The sequence below is a fragment of the Chiloscyllium plagiosum genome, unplaced genomic scaffold, assembly GCF_037043375.1.
Source record: "Chiloscyllium plagiosum isolate Xiang-an unplaced genomic scaffold, Cpla_swu_hap1 HiC_scaffold_28, whole genome shotgun sequence".
In the NCBI taxonomy this organism is placed as follows: domain Eukaryota; kingdom Metazoa; phylum Chordata; class Chondrichthyes; order Orectolobiformes; family Hemiscylliidae; genus Chiloscyllium; species Chiloscyllium plagiosum.
In genome coordinates, this window is record NW_028270166.1 from 46,365,772 (window position 1) to 46,381,594 (window position 15,823).

Sequence of the window (15,823 nt, forward strand, 5' to 3'; positions counted from 1 at the left end):
GGTGTCTGGAGGGAGGTGATGAGGATTGGGGGGGTGGGAACTTCGAAGGTGGTGATGGTGGAAATATCTGGGTAGGTGGGGTTTGATGGGTGGTGGAATTTAAGAAATAACAGCTAGATGTGCATAACTAAATATTTATTTTAAAAATAAACTGAAGCAGTTTGCTGCTCCTGGAGTGTTCATCTCTAGCGGATGTGAAGCTTGCATGATATTGAGAGGTCTGGATAGTAGTGGAGACTAGAAGCCTCAGAGTGAAGGGATGACCCTTTAGAACTGAGATGAAGGTGAATCTCTTCAGCTAGAGGATGGTGAATCTGGGCCATGTAAGCCAAGTCATTGCGTGTACTTAAGATGGAGGTAGCTAGGTTCTTGATTGTTAAGGGGATCATAGGTTTAGATTTAGATTAGATTACAGTGTGGAAACAGGCCCTTCGGCCCAACAAGTCCACACCTACCCGCCGAAGCGAAACCCACCCATACCCCTACATTTACCCCTTACCTAACACTACAGGCAATTTAGTATGGCCAATTCACCTGGCCCTGCACATCTTTTGGATGGTGGGAGGAAACCGGAGCACCCGGAGGAAACCCACGCAGACACGGGGAGAACATGCAAACTCCACACAGTCAGTCGCCTGAGGCGGGAATTGAACCCGGGTCTCTGGCGCTGTGAGGCAGCAGTGCTAACCACTGTGCCACCGTGCCGCCCTTCTTATGGGAAGAAGGCAGGAAAATGAGGTTGAGAAAAATAATAACCATGATCGAATGGTGGAGCAAACTCAATGGTCAAAATGGCCTAATTCTGCCCCTATACCTTGTGGTCTTATCTTGACTAATGTGTTAAGAAATTCATTTCCAGTCTTTGTCTGATGAAAGCTGTAGTCAGCATATCCCTGAAAACTTATTTTCTGACCAAAGGGTTTTCTTTTCTTCAAGAGCCTGTTTTTAACAAGTCCAGACTCTTGTCAAAATTTGCTTTTAGCTTCCAAGGCTTATGTTCACACACAGGTTTATGCAGGTTTGTCCTGAGTGACTAGTTTTTTGCTTCCACTGCCGCCAAATTGAGTTGCAAATTCCTGGCACCCATTAAGTCCAACAAATGCCAGATTCACACTCTCTGCTGGGTGAAAACATTATCCATCTAATCCAAGCTATTTCATCAGCCATGATCGAATGGCAGAGCAGACTCCATGGGCCAAATGCCCTCATTCTGCCCCTATATCTTATGAACTATCTCCCCATAAATCTGTGTAATTGATTTCTCCTCGTCCCTCATAATTTTGCACATCTCACATAGGTCACTCCTTAGCTTCCCTGTTTCTAAGGATATCAACCTTGGCCAGTCCAATTTGTTCTCATAGCTGTAATTTTTCAAGTATTATTGTAAATTTCCTCTCACCACCTCCAGAGCAATTTTGTCCTTCTTGTAATGTGACTAGACTGTGTACACCGTTTTGGGGATCAGTTAGCTCAGTTGACCAGATGGCTGATTTGTGATGCTCACAGCACAGCGAGGGTTCAGTTTTTTTTTTAGATTAGATTACTTACAGTGTGGAAACAGGCCCTTCGGCCCAACAAGTCCACACCGACCCGCCGAAGCGAAACCCACCCATACCCCTACATTTACCCCCTACCTAACACTATGGGCAATTTAGCATGGCCAATTCACCTGACCTGCACATTTTTGGACTGTGGGAGGAAACCGGAGCACCCGGAGGAAACCCACGCAGACACGGGGAGAACGTGCAAACTCCACACAGTCAGTCGCCTGAGGCGGGAATTGAACCCAGGTCTCTGGCGCTGTGAGGCAGCAGTGCTAACCACTGTGCCACCGTGCCGCCCAGTTCTTCTACCTGCCTGAGGTTACTGTGAGGTTTCACTTTCTCAGCCTCGCCTGAGGTGTGGTGACCATCAGGTTAAACCACCAGTCATCTGTCTTTAATGTTAGGTGTATGAAGTGGTAGATGAAGCTTTAATTTAGATAAATGTGGGGTGATGTATTTTGGAAAGGCAAATCAGGGCAGATCTTCTACACTTAATGGTAAGTTCCTGGAGAGTATTGCTGAATAAAGAGATCATGGAGTTCAGATTCACATTCCTTGAAAGTGGTGTTGCAAATAGGATAGTGAAGAAGGCGGTTGGTATGCTTGTCTTTATTGGCTAATGCATTGAGTATAGGAATTGGGAGGTCATGTGGTCACAGGACATTGGTTAGGCCACTTTTGGAATATTGTGTGCAATTCTGTTCTTCCTTCTGTAGGAAGGATGTTGTGAAATTTGAAAGGGTTCAAATTTGAAAGGATGGTGCCAGGGTTACAGGGTTTGGACTATAGGGAGAGCCTGAATAGGCTGGGACTATTTTCCCTGACTGGGACTATTTTTCCTGAGTGGTGACCTTAAAGAAGTTTATAAAATCATGAGGAGCATTGATAAAGTAAATAGACAAGATCTTTTCCCTCGGTGGGGGCGTCCATAACTAGAGGGCCTTAGTTTAAGGTGAGAGGGGAAAGATTTAAGAGGAACCTAAGAGGTGACTTTTTTTCCATGCAGAAGGTGGTACGCGTATGGAATGTGCTGCCAGAGTAAGTGGTTGATGCTGTTACAGTTGCAACATTTAAAAGGTGTCTGGATCATAAATGAATAGGACGGATTTAAAGGGATATGGACAAATGTTGGCAAATGGAACTAGGTTTAGGATATCTGGTCAGCATGGATGAGTTGGACTGAAAGGTCTGTTTCCATGCTGTGCATCCCTTTGAGAGCATACCTATGGACCTCTAGGACTATGATACTTGATATGTTTTGAACTGTGGCCAAACCAGCATTTTTTGCAGTACCAGCTTGACATTTCTGCTGTTATATTCTGTACACTGTTCAGTAAAGGTAAACATTCCATGTGGTTTCTTTACCTGTATTGTCACCTTCAAGCACCTGTGAGCACGCACTTCCAGATCTTTCATTTCCTCTACATAGGGTTTCCCAAAGTTGTGGTTTGAACTCAAGTGGGGACGTAATCTAAAATTTTGGGGTAATGGCTGCCATGAAGTTTGAACTGAGCACTAACAGCAGCAAGGTCTCTTTAAATCCTCAGTTATTTTCTTTTGATAATGTGGTCTTATGAACAGATGGTAGAGGACTGATTCCTGATGCTAAAAACTTCTGAAAGTATATGATACAATGCAGCACAGAAACAGGCCATTTGGCCCACCAAGCCTGCACCAATCCTAATCTTTAATTTATACCTGTTATTTATTGCCCATGTGTGCTATCTGCCCCCTGTTTGCCTCATGGTTGTATGTCTATCAAGATATGCCTTAAACATGTTAGCATGCCTGCTTCCACCACTGTGTTCCAGGCACGCATCACCGTGTGAAAAAGTTTCCTTGTACTTCTCTACTAAGCTCCACCTCCCCCCACCTTCAACCTGTGCTCTCTTGTTGATCTTTCCACCCTGGGAAAAAGCCTCTGACCATCCATTCTATCTATGCCTCTCATAATTTTGTAGACCTCTATTAGGTCGCCCCTCACCCTCCATCTTTCCAGTTAAAACAAACTGAGTTTATCTAACCCCTCCTCATAACTAAAGCCTTCCAGATCAGACAGCACCCTGGTAAACCTTCTCTGCACCCTCTAAAGCATTCATATCCTTCTAGTTGTGTGGCAACGAGAACTACATGAAATATCCTACATGTTTTGTGCAGCCGTTATAACTTCTGTATAACTTGCCAGTTTTTATATTGAGTGCCCTTATGAAGGCAAGCATGTGTATACCTTCTTGACCATCACATCCACATGTGTTGCCATTTTCAGGCATCTGTGGACTTGTATGCCCAGCCAGATCCTGCTGAATGTCAGTACCATTTTTTAAAAAAAAACCGAGAGCTTAAATGTTTCAAGCATGCTTGACCCAAACCACCCTTCCTGACCCACATCTGAAATCTGCTGCCTATCGTGTGGAAGGTTTGAGTGATGGAAGAGTCTTTCCTGTATTCCTCCCCGCCCCTGCCCCCCCCCCCCCCCCCCCAAAAAAAATAGCTACACTGGAAAGATGTTTGAGAAGCATTGCTCTACAATTCTCAACATGCTACCAAAAAAGCAAAGCCAATGCTTCCCATGGGTGTTTGCTTTTCTGACCAGTCTGCCAACTTGTCGACTGCCTTAAAATTCATTTTGACAGCGACCACTGTATTACTCTCAATTCTCCACATTACAGTTTTGAGGAAGTAATTATCTGGAATTAAAAACTAGAAATCACATGAGAAGTACTGTTACAATAAAGTTTAATTTTACTGCCAATATTTTATTACTACAAAACTTCATTTGTTAGCAATACATGAAGAACTATGTCAGTTTATGTGTGTGATATGAGAGTGCATCAACAGTCTAAAAAGCCTTTGTTATTTTTCAGCTGAAATGAGCAGAATGAGCCACAGAGTCTTGCAGCCTCACCGAGTTAGTGAGGCTACCAGATATGGACTAGTTACACCTCAGAGGTATGTTCAACAACTTGTTTTTCTGTAGGGTTTCTTCTGTACAAGTTATTTTGGGGTGCTTTGCACCTTTTATATATGGAAATCACCAAGCTAAAGAGAATGTAAATAGGAGCATTAGTAGATCGTTCAGCTCCTCATGTCTGGTACATTATTTTTTTGTATTCTTTCAATGGATGGGGCATTGCTGGCCAGGCCAATATTTGATAGCCATCTGTAATTGTCCTTGAGCAAGTGGTCATAAGCTGCCATCTTGAACCAATGTGGTGCAGATGTATCCACAGTGCTGTTAGGATGAGAGTCCAGGTTTTTGATCCAGCAGAGAAAGAACAGTGGCAAGTTTCAAGTCAGGAGGATTTGTGGCTTGAAGGGAACTTATATGTGTTCCCTGAGTCGGCTGCCCTTGTTCTATTTGGTAGAGGTTGCTTGTTTGAGAGATGCTGTTAAAAGAGCCTAAGTGACTTGCTGCAGTACATTTTGTAGATCGTACACTGCAACCACCATGCATCAATGGTGGAAGATGCAAATGTTTAGACTGATGGATGAGGGTTCAATCAAATGAATTGCTTTATCCTAAATCATGGCTGTTTTCAATTCCACACTTTCCTGCTCCCATATCCCCTCCTTTTCTGTGAGGATGTCTCAGCATTAAATATACTGAATTATGGAATGATTCACAACCCTTCGATGATCCTTTCTCAGCCCTAAATTGATTTTCTATCCTGATCCTGTCTTTGAAATTCCCCAACTTGAGGAAATAACCTCAATGTCCACCCTGTTTACCTCCAAGAATCTTTGATGTTTTAACTAAACTGCAAAGAACCAAGAGCTAAAACTTGGGTTTAAACTGGGTAGCTTCTTCTCAAAGCCAAATGGCCTTTTGTCATGGAGTAAATCTTTCCTTCAAATTGGAGACCAAAATTAGTGTTCCAGGTGTCGTCTCACCAAAGCCCTGAAAGTTTGTAGCAAATCTTGCAATAATCAATCCCCTTGCAATAATAGTTAATGTCTCTTGCTTTCTGAATTCCTTGTACTGGTAAATGAAGATCTCCACATAAATCATGTTAGAGACCAATTTAAAGTGAGATTAAGCTTTTGTAGTCACAGACTAGAATACTAATCCCTTAGACAGAAGCTTGAGAATCCATTGCCCACTTTATGAGCAGTTGCAGAGAACAGGGTTCTTTGTCAGTTACCCATCTGAGAAAATCGCAATCAGAATTGAGCTCAAATTGCAGTCAACCCTGTTCCAGAAATATTTGAAAACAAACCAAATAACTACTGAAGGATGGACATATGTGCAATCAAACTTGTAAGTCACAAGTATAAACTTGGTTGACGCAATCACTAGATCTAGGTAGCTAGGTGCAGTTTTTTGCTTGTGACAAGGAAGTGCCCAATTTTTAATTTCTAATCAGTTTTGTATGTCTCAGAAATGGTTGAGTCAGTGCATTAGAGCAAAGGCTGAAGCACCTATAAAAAGTTATCCACCAGCCCAAATAGATCTCACAGGACATAGCTTTACACTACAGTCAAGACTGTCTGATTTCTTGCGTGAGGCATCTGTGATTGATAGGCCAGAATTTGACAATGTTTTCTTTTTAAGAATCCCTACAGTGTGGAAACAGGAACTTCGGCCCTCTGAAATGTATCCCATCCAGACCCATTCCCCTATTACTCTCCATTTCCCCCTGACTAATGCACCTAACTTCACATTCCAGAACACTATGGGCAATTTAGCATGGCCAATTCACCTAACCTGCACATGTTTGGATTGTGGGAGGAAACCGGAGCACCAGGAGGAAACCCACACTGGGAAAATGTGCCTGAGGCTGGAATTGAACTCGCCTCTCTGGCACTGTGAGGCAGCAGTGCTAACCACTGAGCTACCGTGCCGCTCTGTTTACAGTGCCACTGAATGGTTGGTGAGTGTGTTTTGCACTCAGTTTTGTAAAGAACAGCAATGTCATCACACAATCCAAAGTCACTGCAAAAATTCAAATTATCTGTTTTTAAAAACAGGTGATTATTTGTTAGTTGCTGGGGTGGACACGGACAAGTGTATTTTGAAAGCATGTATCCACAGATATGGGGAACCATGATGAAACCTATAAAAGTAAAACTTCAAGCAATGATTCATCATATGCAGAATCAGTAGCACTGGACTGCAAGTACAATCAATCTTCCTAGATGTCACAGATGTTCTATGTTGTAGGCTCTGCTTGACCAGCAAGTGCGAGTACTGTTTGTCAGTGCGCTGTTGCCTCTCACTAGTCTCAATCACTGATTCAGACCAATGTCATAAGCTGCAGCAGACTATTCAAGAAACACTCACAGAACTGACTGTGAATGAAGAATGGAACACTTCACTTTCTTCTGACTTAGTGGAGCTAAAATCTCACCTCCCCACTATGGAGAGTAAATGAAAGTTTGGGAGAAGAAGGCTCAAGATAAATCCAAAATTGAAAATACCATCTCAGATGAAGGAATTATTTTAGGGTTACTACTGGTTAGCTTGCAAAGATAAATGAAGAACTGAATGATGAAGAACAGAAGCAAGATAAACAGCTGTGTGTCATCAATCCAATGAAAAGATTGCTGACTTTACAGGACAATCTGGAGTAACTCATGAAACAGACCTCGCTCAGTGGGTGCAGCTTCAGGAACAGCAGCTTGAGTTCAAAGCAATATGGGAAAAAATGACAAGAGCTGCAAAAATAGGTGGCGATGTACAGCAGATGCAAGGAGTTGCAAATCCTGATATATTTTCCAAAGTAAATGCCAATCATAATGTAATTTTAAATGTTTTCTGTATTTACAAACAAGTACTTTGTATTGTCCTGCACAGTGTTCTGACTTGTGAATGGACTCCAGAACAGCATCCATCCACTAAACAGGCACTGCCTGTTAAGGTTGGAAAACAGACTGTCTCGGCTATGTCTTTGTGGAGGAGAACAAAGTTTGACCGAGCTGTTTGTGAGGTGTGTAAACAGAAACTCCATGTTGAATGAAAGGGCAGAAATCAGTGAATATCTAGTTGAGTGGGAAAAGAACCAAAGTAGATGAGAGGAAAAACTCACATAATGAGTAGTTTGGATTTGGAAAGCACTGAATGGCAGATTCAGTTGTGGCTTTCAAAATGTCTGTTGGAAAACTGTCTGAAGTAACATTTACAGGCTAAAGTATAAAGGGTTGAAACTTGCTCCCACCAAGAGTTACCACAGATATAGGCCGAATTTTACGCTTGTGCAGTTGAATGCTGTTATGACTTTAATTTTGTGTATGATGAGAATATTATATTTAATATCTGACAGATGATTGTGTGGTTTATCTTCTACTAAACTTTATCTTTCTAGTGTGTCGAATGCACGGTTTGGTTCAGGAACCTCCGAGAGAAGGACCAGTTATTTTGGAAGAAGGTACTACAACTTCCCTGATCCAAGGAACATTTTTCAAGATTGTGTTATTTGATTTTTGTTTTTCTTTCTTTAAATTCCAAGCCCTTTAGAAAATAGTGATCTTGTTCAGAAGGCCATTGCAGGTGCAGGCTGTAATTTGAACTGTATAATTTAATATGTGGCTACTTTAGTAAAACTCTTCAAATACTGTATGATTGAAACAATATAGTTTTCATGCAAATATGAAGGAAGTGTTTCTGAACAATCAAAATTGTTGCTATACAAGAGGCCGTCTGGACTGTCATGTTTACGTCTGCTCTGCAAATAAATCTATTTCATTTAGTACCTACTCCCTGTAATCCTGCACATTCATTCTTTTCAGATAATCTAATTCCACCTTGAAATAACTCAATTGAACCTGTCTTCAACACATTCTAAATTTTAATCACTTGATATAAAAGTGTATTTCCTCATGTATCCAATTCCTGCTTTTGCTAAATACCTTAAATCTATGTTGCCTTATTTGTTGTCCTTCGAGAAGCTTTTTCCTGTATTAAAGGTCTGTCCAGACCCCTAATGATTTTATAAAATACTGTTTAATCTCTTCAAACCCTTCCCCTCATGCAAAACAGTCCCAGTATCTCCAATCTGCCTTCATTACTGAAATTCCTCTGCTATGTAGCCATTCTTGTGAATCCTTTCTCTTCTCTTAACTTTTATGCATTCATGTATATTGGTAGCTAGGCCAGTGTTGACTACAGTGTTTTCTCCAGGTAAGGATTTGTTCACATCAATCCATTCCCAGCATTGACCTTCAGCTTTAAACAGTTACTTTACATTATCCTGCATTGTTCTGATTTGCGAATGGACTTGAGAAAGGAACTCGTTGACCCCACAATACCATTAGGGAGGGAATTCTAGGATTTTGACTGTGACAGCAAGGGAGTGGCAATATATTTCCAAGAGATTTACTTGGAGGGAACCTGAAGGGGGCAATGTTTCCATATATCTGCTGCTCTTGTTCCTATGGAAGTGGCCATAGGTTGGAAGGTGCTTTGAGGATTTTTGGTGAATTCTGCAGGGCACCTTGTACACACTATTGCCACTGAGATTCGGTGGTGGTGGATGTGGATGCAATGCAAATTAAGTGGGCTGCTTTGTCTTGGCTGGTGTTAAGCTTGAATGTTGTTGGAGCTGCACCCACCCAGACAAGTGAGGAATATTCCATCCCACTTGTGACTTATAGCTGGTGGACAGGCTTTGGGAAGTCAGACGGTGAGTTACTCATTGCAGTATTCCTAACCTCTATCCTGCTCTTGTAGCTACTGGTTGTGTGGCAAGTTCTGTTGAGTTTCTGGACAATGGTAATCCCCAGGATGTTGATAGTAGTGGATTCGGTGATTGTACCACCATTGAATGTCAACTGGCGATGATTAGATTGTCTCTTATTAGTCATGGCCTGGAATTTGTGTTAATTGCCTCTTGTCACACCAACCTGGATATTGTCTAGATCTTGATGCATTTTAACATGGATTGCTTCAGTGTCTGAGGAGTTGCAAATGGTGCTGAACATTAAGCAATCATTGGCGAGCCTCACCACTTCTGACCTTTCGCTGGAGGGAAGGTCATTAAACGTTGGGCTGAGGCCACTATCCTGAGGAACCCCTGGAGCGACGTACTGGCGTACTGACTGACCACCAACAGCCATGGCTATCAGCCAGTATGCTAGGTATGATTTCAACCAGTAGAGAGCTTGCCTCCTGATACCCATTGATTCCAGTTTTGCTAGGGCTCCTTGATACCTCACACACAATCAAATGCAGCTTTGATATCAAGGGCTATCACTTTAACCAGACCTTTGGCACACAAACTACCTTGTTGATCTTTAAGAGGCTCTATTCTTTCGCAAGTTACTCTTTTGCCCCTCATATACTTGTAGAGTCATTTTAGATTCTCCTTTACCTTATCTGCCAAAACTATCTCGTATTCCCTTTTAACCCTCCTGATTTCTCTTAAGTGCTTTTGACACCCACTATACTCAAGGAATTCACTTGATCCAAGCTGCCTATACATGTCCTTTTTCTTGACTAGGCCCTCGTAGTCATCCAGGGTTTCCTGCTCCTGCCAGTCTTACCCACACTCTGATATGAACATGCTGGCCCTGAAACCTCGTCTACTCACTTTTGAAAAGCCTCCCACTTCCCAGATGTCCCTTTGCCAACAAGCATCCTACCCCCAATCAACTTTTGAAAGTTCCTGACTAAGATCTTCAAAATTAGCTTTGTCCCAATTTAGAGCTTTAATCTGTGGACCAAACCTATCCTTTTCCATAGCTAATTTGAAATTAATGGAATGCTAGTCACTGCTCCCAAAGTGCCTCCCCTCTCCCCACCCCCTGAACTCAGTGATCTTTTTTTCTTAAATTTCTCAGTTCTATCCATTTAGACTCAGTGGGTGAACTCTGAAGAATGTCTTCTCTCAGTACTGTGATGTTCTCCCTAATCAAAACACAACGCCCCCCTCCTTTCTTGCCTCCCCTTCTACTCTTTCTAAATCATTTATATACCAGAACATTTAGCTATCAGTCCTATCCCTTCCTTAACCATGTTTCGGTAGCTGTAATTGCTACAATAATTAGTTATAATGACCCAGTCATGATCGAACGAATGGCAGAGCCGACCTGATTACCTGAAGGGCCTAATTCTGCTGCTATATGATGGAGGATGTCATCAACAGTGCTTTAAACTGCACCTGCTAAAAGTGTCTCGATGTGAATTACTATCGTAAGAGAAAGATATACAAATAAAATTTCTGCTCTTGTTTAATTTCAGAATGAAGTGCAAATAGATTGAGTTATTTTGTACTCAATGTCAATACAAGCATCATATTGAAATCAGGATTTCCGTAAGCTTTTTGTCAGTTGCAAACTCTATGCAAAGGGTTATCCTGTCATTAGAGACAAGTTTGCACATTTAAAACTTGCTGCAGTCATAAACTCAGCTTCTCAACTTTGTTAAGTCACAATATGCAACCTTAACACGTGCTACTCAACCTCTACTTGGCTATTATTGGGAGTCTAGCAATGTTTGATTAATAACTGACCCCATACTGATTTGCACATGTACATTTATGTGCTGTCTTGGAGTTAAGTAAGGAATCTTAAACCCATGAAGTCACAAACATCAATCATACTTCCGGTAATGAACATTCTAATCTCAATTTGGCATTTCTGGACCTGATATTCAATAATGACCTAAACCTTGGCATTGATGATAATTTCAAAAGTTAAGTTACAAAACTTGGAAGCACTAATCTATGAGGAAGGTAGAGCAGAATTGTGTAAAGAAATAGATTGATAGAATGGACAGTTGAAGTGACAGATGAAGTTTAATGTAGTAAAATATGAAATAAACTCCCCAATCGTTCCCCTCCACGACAGAGAATAAGCATTTCATTGAGTAAGCCCACAAGATCTCTCCGTAATGTTTTCATCGTAATCTTCTGAATCAATTCATTCTAATTAGCTCTGTTTGACATGGAGCCGTCACTATCAGCACCCCAACCCCCCCCCCCCCCACCCTGGGAACTGGCCATTCTTATTCTGCGACTCTGAACAGTTTTGTCAGTGCAGGATTGGAATGGAATCCACTCCTTTTGGAAGTGTAATCATTTGTTGTACGTTGGCTGCACCTTCCATACCAGCAACATTCTGGTAAATCTTGTCTGAACCCTCTCTCGCTTAATAATATTTCTCCTATAACTGATGTTGTGAAATTTGAAAGGTTCAGAAAATATTTACAAGGATGTTGACCTTTATAGAGGTTAATAAAATCGAGAGGCATGGATAGGGTGAATAGCCACGGTCCTTTCCACAGGGTAGGGGAGTCTAAGACTAGGTTGCATAAGTTTAAGGGGAAAGATTTAAAAGTGACGTGAGGGGTTGGACCGAAGGGTCTGTTTCCATGCTGTACATCTAAGTATGACTCTATGGTGGTAGGGTTTGCCTACAGTACTAACCAATGGCATTTGCAAAGGATGCTCAGTTTGGGTCCACAAGGGCCACTTGATTCCTGGTCTTTCCTCTATCATAAGTTCTCAAAGTAGGGATGTTCACTAATGAGTGTTCACTATTTGTGACTCTTCAGATATTTAAGCAATCCGTGTTGTCCTGGCTCATAGGGGTAGTGCACTGAAAACAAACTCCACAACCCCTGAAGTTGAGACACACCGATTCAATGAGACTGCCACAAATCCCAATTTGTCTCTGACTGAATGCTACCTAATCCACACCAGGCACCTTTAACATAAATTTTTAAGCAAAATTGCATTTCTAAGTTGAATAAGAATAGTAAATCAACAGGATTTTTGATTTATGCATTTAATACTTTAACCCTTTCAAAACTCCCCCACATACAGGCACACAAAAGAAAATACATTGTGAATAGAGGGAAAACAGATTACGAGAAGAGAGTTCTGTATAATAGGTTCAAAATTACAAATCTAGATAGGTTGGTCCAACATTACTTAATTCTTTGACATTTTAAGTTTTCTGCATAGCAATGATCAGCCTGTATTTCACTGATTTGCTTGGTTAGGCCTGGGACCTTTTGTTACTTTGCAAAGTCAGCAGCTTTACAGAGAAAGGGGAGAAACAAAACATTGATACAGCTAACTTCAGATGGTTTTACTTGCTTCTCTGATTCATTTCCCTCAGTTTATGTTAAACTGCAACTTGACCAGAGCTTGTTGCTATACTGAGCGCCCCTGAATCCATAACTGTGCAACTTTCCTACACATCAGCTAGCTGTTTTTTCTAGCTAAAAACAACTGTAAACATTCTCTCCTTTGTAAAGCAGAGGCTTTTTACTCATTTTCAGTCCACAGTCCAAACAAAAGACAAAAATATGGTCTCTTACAGTGTTCATGTGCCATGAGCCCTGAATAACATCCAGGCTGATCAGTGGCAAGTAACATTCAGACCACAAATATCAAGCACTGACCATCTCCAACAAGAGGAAATTTCACAGTTAAGTTCAATACCATTACAGTTGATGAAAATGCATTATCAACTTCCCAGAGTTTACGATTCAACACAAATGGAAATGGACCAGCCTTATAAATATTCTGGCTACAAGAGCAGATCAGAGGCTTGGAAATCTGCAGCAATTAACTAACCACTTGTCTCCCCAATGCCTGTCACCATCTACAAAGCACAAGTCAGTTGTGTGATGAATTACTCTTCACTTGCCCAAATAGGAATAGGAGAGAGCCCCATTAGAGCTCAAAACTTGACTTCTGAAGGTACAAAGGAATTTGGCAGTGTCGGATGGCGTTATTTCAACGTAGGAAATCTTGACTGTCAGTCACTGGGGATATGACATCATAATCATGGCGACTGGTTGAGAGAGAAGCAGGACTGGCAGTCAACATTCCTTCTAAGCAGCCGTTCCGATACTCCATGCAAGGCAATCAATGTCAGCATGCTCATTGTGGCATTGATTTCCAGAAGTCGTTGTTATGCATGGGCCTCCAAATTTCAGGGGATGCTGTTGGCAGCTCCATATTCTGCAGTACAGAATCTTCAGGTGAATTGTGGCAGGATGTAAGAAACTTGATGGTGTCACAATTTTGACTCCAAAGTCAATATTCCTTACTAAAGTAAGGAGGGATGATAACTTGAGTGTCAATTGAGGCCACGTGGAAATTAAAACCAGAAAGGGGTCAGTCGCATTGCTATTCAAAACCACAAACAAAGAGTCAGGGAAAAATAGAAGGAAGATATGCAGTCAAATTTCAGAGAAAAGATTATAGGGTAATAACAGGGGATTTCAACTTCTCCAGTATTAGTGCGAATGAACAAAATGTGCAAACCTTAGAGGTGGAATTGTAAAATGTATTATTTTAAAATTCAATTCATTTGTGAGAGGTGGGCATCATTAGCTGGCTGATCCCTAGTTGACTTTGAGCAAATGGTGGTGAGATGCCTTCTTGAACTGCTCAAATCAGTGATAGTACCAGAGCTAAGAACAAAGAAAATTACAGCAAAGGAACAGGCCCTTCGGCCCTCCAAGCCTGTGTCGATCCAGATCCTCTATCTAAACCTGTCGCCTATTTTCCAAGGATCTGTATCCCCTTGCTCCCTGCCCATTCATGTATCTGTATAGATACATCTTAAATGACGTTATTGTGCCCACCTGTGCTGGCAACCCATTCCAGACACCCACCACCCTCTGCATAAAGAACTTTCCACGCATATCTCCCCTAAACTTTTCCCCTCTCACTTTGAACTCGTGACCCCTAGTCCTCCACTCTGGGCAAAAAGCTTCTTGCTACCAACCCTGTCTATACCTCTCATAATTTTGTAGACATCAATCAGGTCCTCCCTCAACCTCTGTTGTCTTAATGAAAATAATCCTTAAGTACTCAAACTCTTTTCATAGCTAGCGCCTTCTATACCAGGCAACATCCTGGTGAACCTCTTCTGCACCCTCTCCAAAGCATCCACATCCTTTTGGTAATGTGGCAACCAGAACTGTATGCAGTAGTCCAAAAGTGGCTGAATCAAAACTAAAGCTAAAAATTTTAATGTTATAAAAAGTGTCTAAGCATTTGATTAAAGAAATAGATTTTAACAAAGGTTTGAATTGGGGACAGCATAATGATGTTTAGAGACAAATACTCCAGAGCTTGAAGCTAAAGATTGTATGGAGAGTAAAGGGACTAGTGATCAGCATGTGTGGAGGTGGTTAGAGATGGGAAGGGAAAACATTGTGTTCCATGGAAAATGTCTGAATTTTTTCATTGTTTTACGAGAGAAAATGGTTGTTACAGAAAATGGATGTCAAACAAGTTGTGGCATATTGTACGTAATGAGTGGTTTGGTGCAACAGTGGAATTTTGCCCCTATCTTTGAATAATGTAGAGACTGTATTCACCGAATAAAATGATTTACTCATTCAATTTATTTTAATTTTACAGTTTTAGTCCTGCAATTATTTCCTCAAATTTAGTTTTTACATATTCTATTTATGGCTGTTGTATCTTGTTAATGCAAGCTCTGGAGCAACTTCAGTATTTGATACAAGGCACCATCAAAATTATGATATTACTCATGTCTTCTGTCGTGAAAGCTGTTATGACATGGAGGTGGAACTCCTCTGTTAATTAAACCAAACACACACAAAAGCTCACCTCACTTCATAATCTGTTAATGATATACAGAATTCATAAATTCCACTATTTAATGAAAAAACAATTTATTTTCTAACTCTAAACATTAAACAAAAATTATTCACAAACCTAAGGCGCCCCCCCCCCACTTATTTTAACTACTTACTATTTGCCTCCAGCTCTTTAACAATATGCTGTTTCAATAAGACGCTTATTAAAATTGCATCAACTTAATTTCAAAACCACAGTCTCTGTCTTCAGTGTCTTCTCTCTTCCGGCTGCTGAATCTCCCTGGGTCATCATCTTTCTTTTTACTGTGAGTACGTTGATACCTTTGATATAGGATGTTTTCTAATTTCTCTGAGAGCAGGATGTTGTATTAGCAATTAGCTCTCTGGTTCTACGGCAGTTGCTCTGACCAATTTTCAAAAATGTCCATATTCTTATACCCCCAAACTTCAGATCATCTTATTGGTTCAATGTTGGCAAAACAATAAATTCAAACTCGATTGGGTTTAGTATCCTGGTGCATAATTTAAACTGATTAAATTTGAATTGTTGTCAAAACAGCAACCAAAACTCAGGTATCCATTTCACGGGCAAATGTTGCATATTTTCAATTTTCCAGGGCTGCTACCTAGTCATATACACAGGTGCTTGTAATCTCTCAGTTCACAACAGCATTCTGTCTCTCTTAAAGGTACAGTACATGCCTTCAACTTCATAACAAGATTGACACAAAATACTTATTCAGTTCTTCAGCCA

The 15,823-nt window shown here is 41.0% G+C and overlaps 1 protein-coding gene across 2 annotated transcripts in view; it reads left to right on the forward strand.

Moving 5' to 3' along the window:
• ndc80 (NDC80 kinetochore complex component) overlaps positions 1 to 15,823 on the forward strand; it is a 62,527-nt gene that overhangs the window by 654 nt on the left and 46,050 nt on the right. For both annotated transcript variants that reach the window (XM_087976170.1, XM_087976169.1), the window contains exons 2-3: positions 4,409 to 4,493; positions 7,847 to 7,909. In XM_087976170.1, the coding sequence (XP_087832296.1) occupies positions 4,414 to 4,493; positions 7,847 to 7,909 (143 nt within the window). In that variant the 5' untranslated portion in view covers positions 4,409 to 4,413. The remainder of the gene's footprint in view (positions 1 to 4,408; positions 4,494 to 7,846; positions 7,910 to 15,823) is intronic.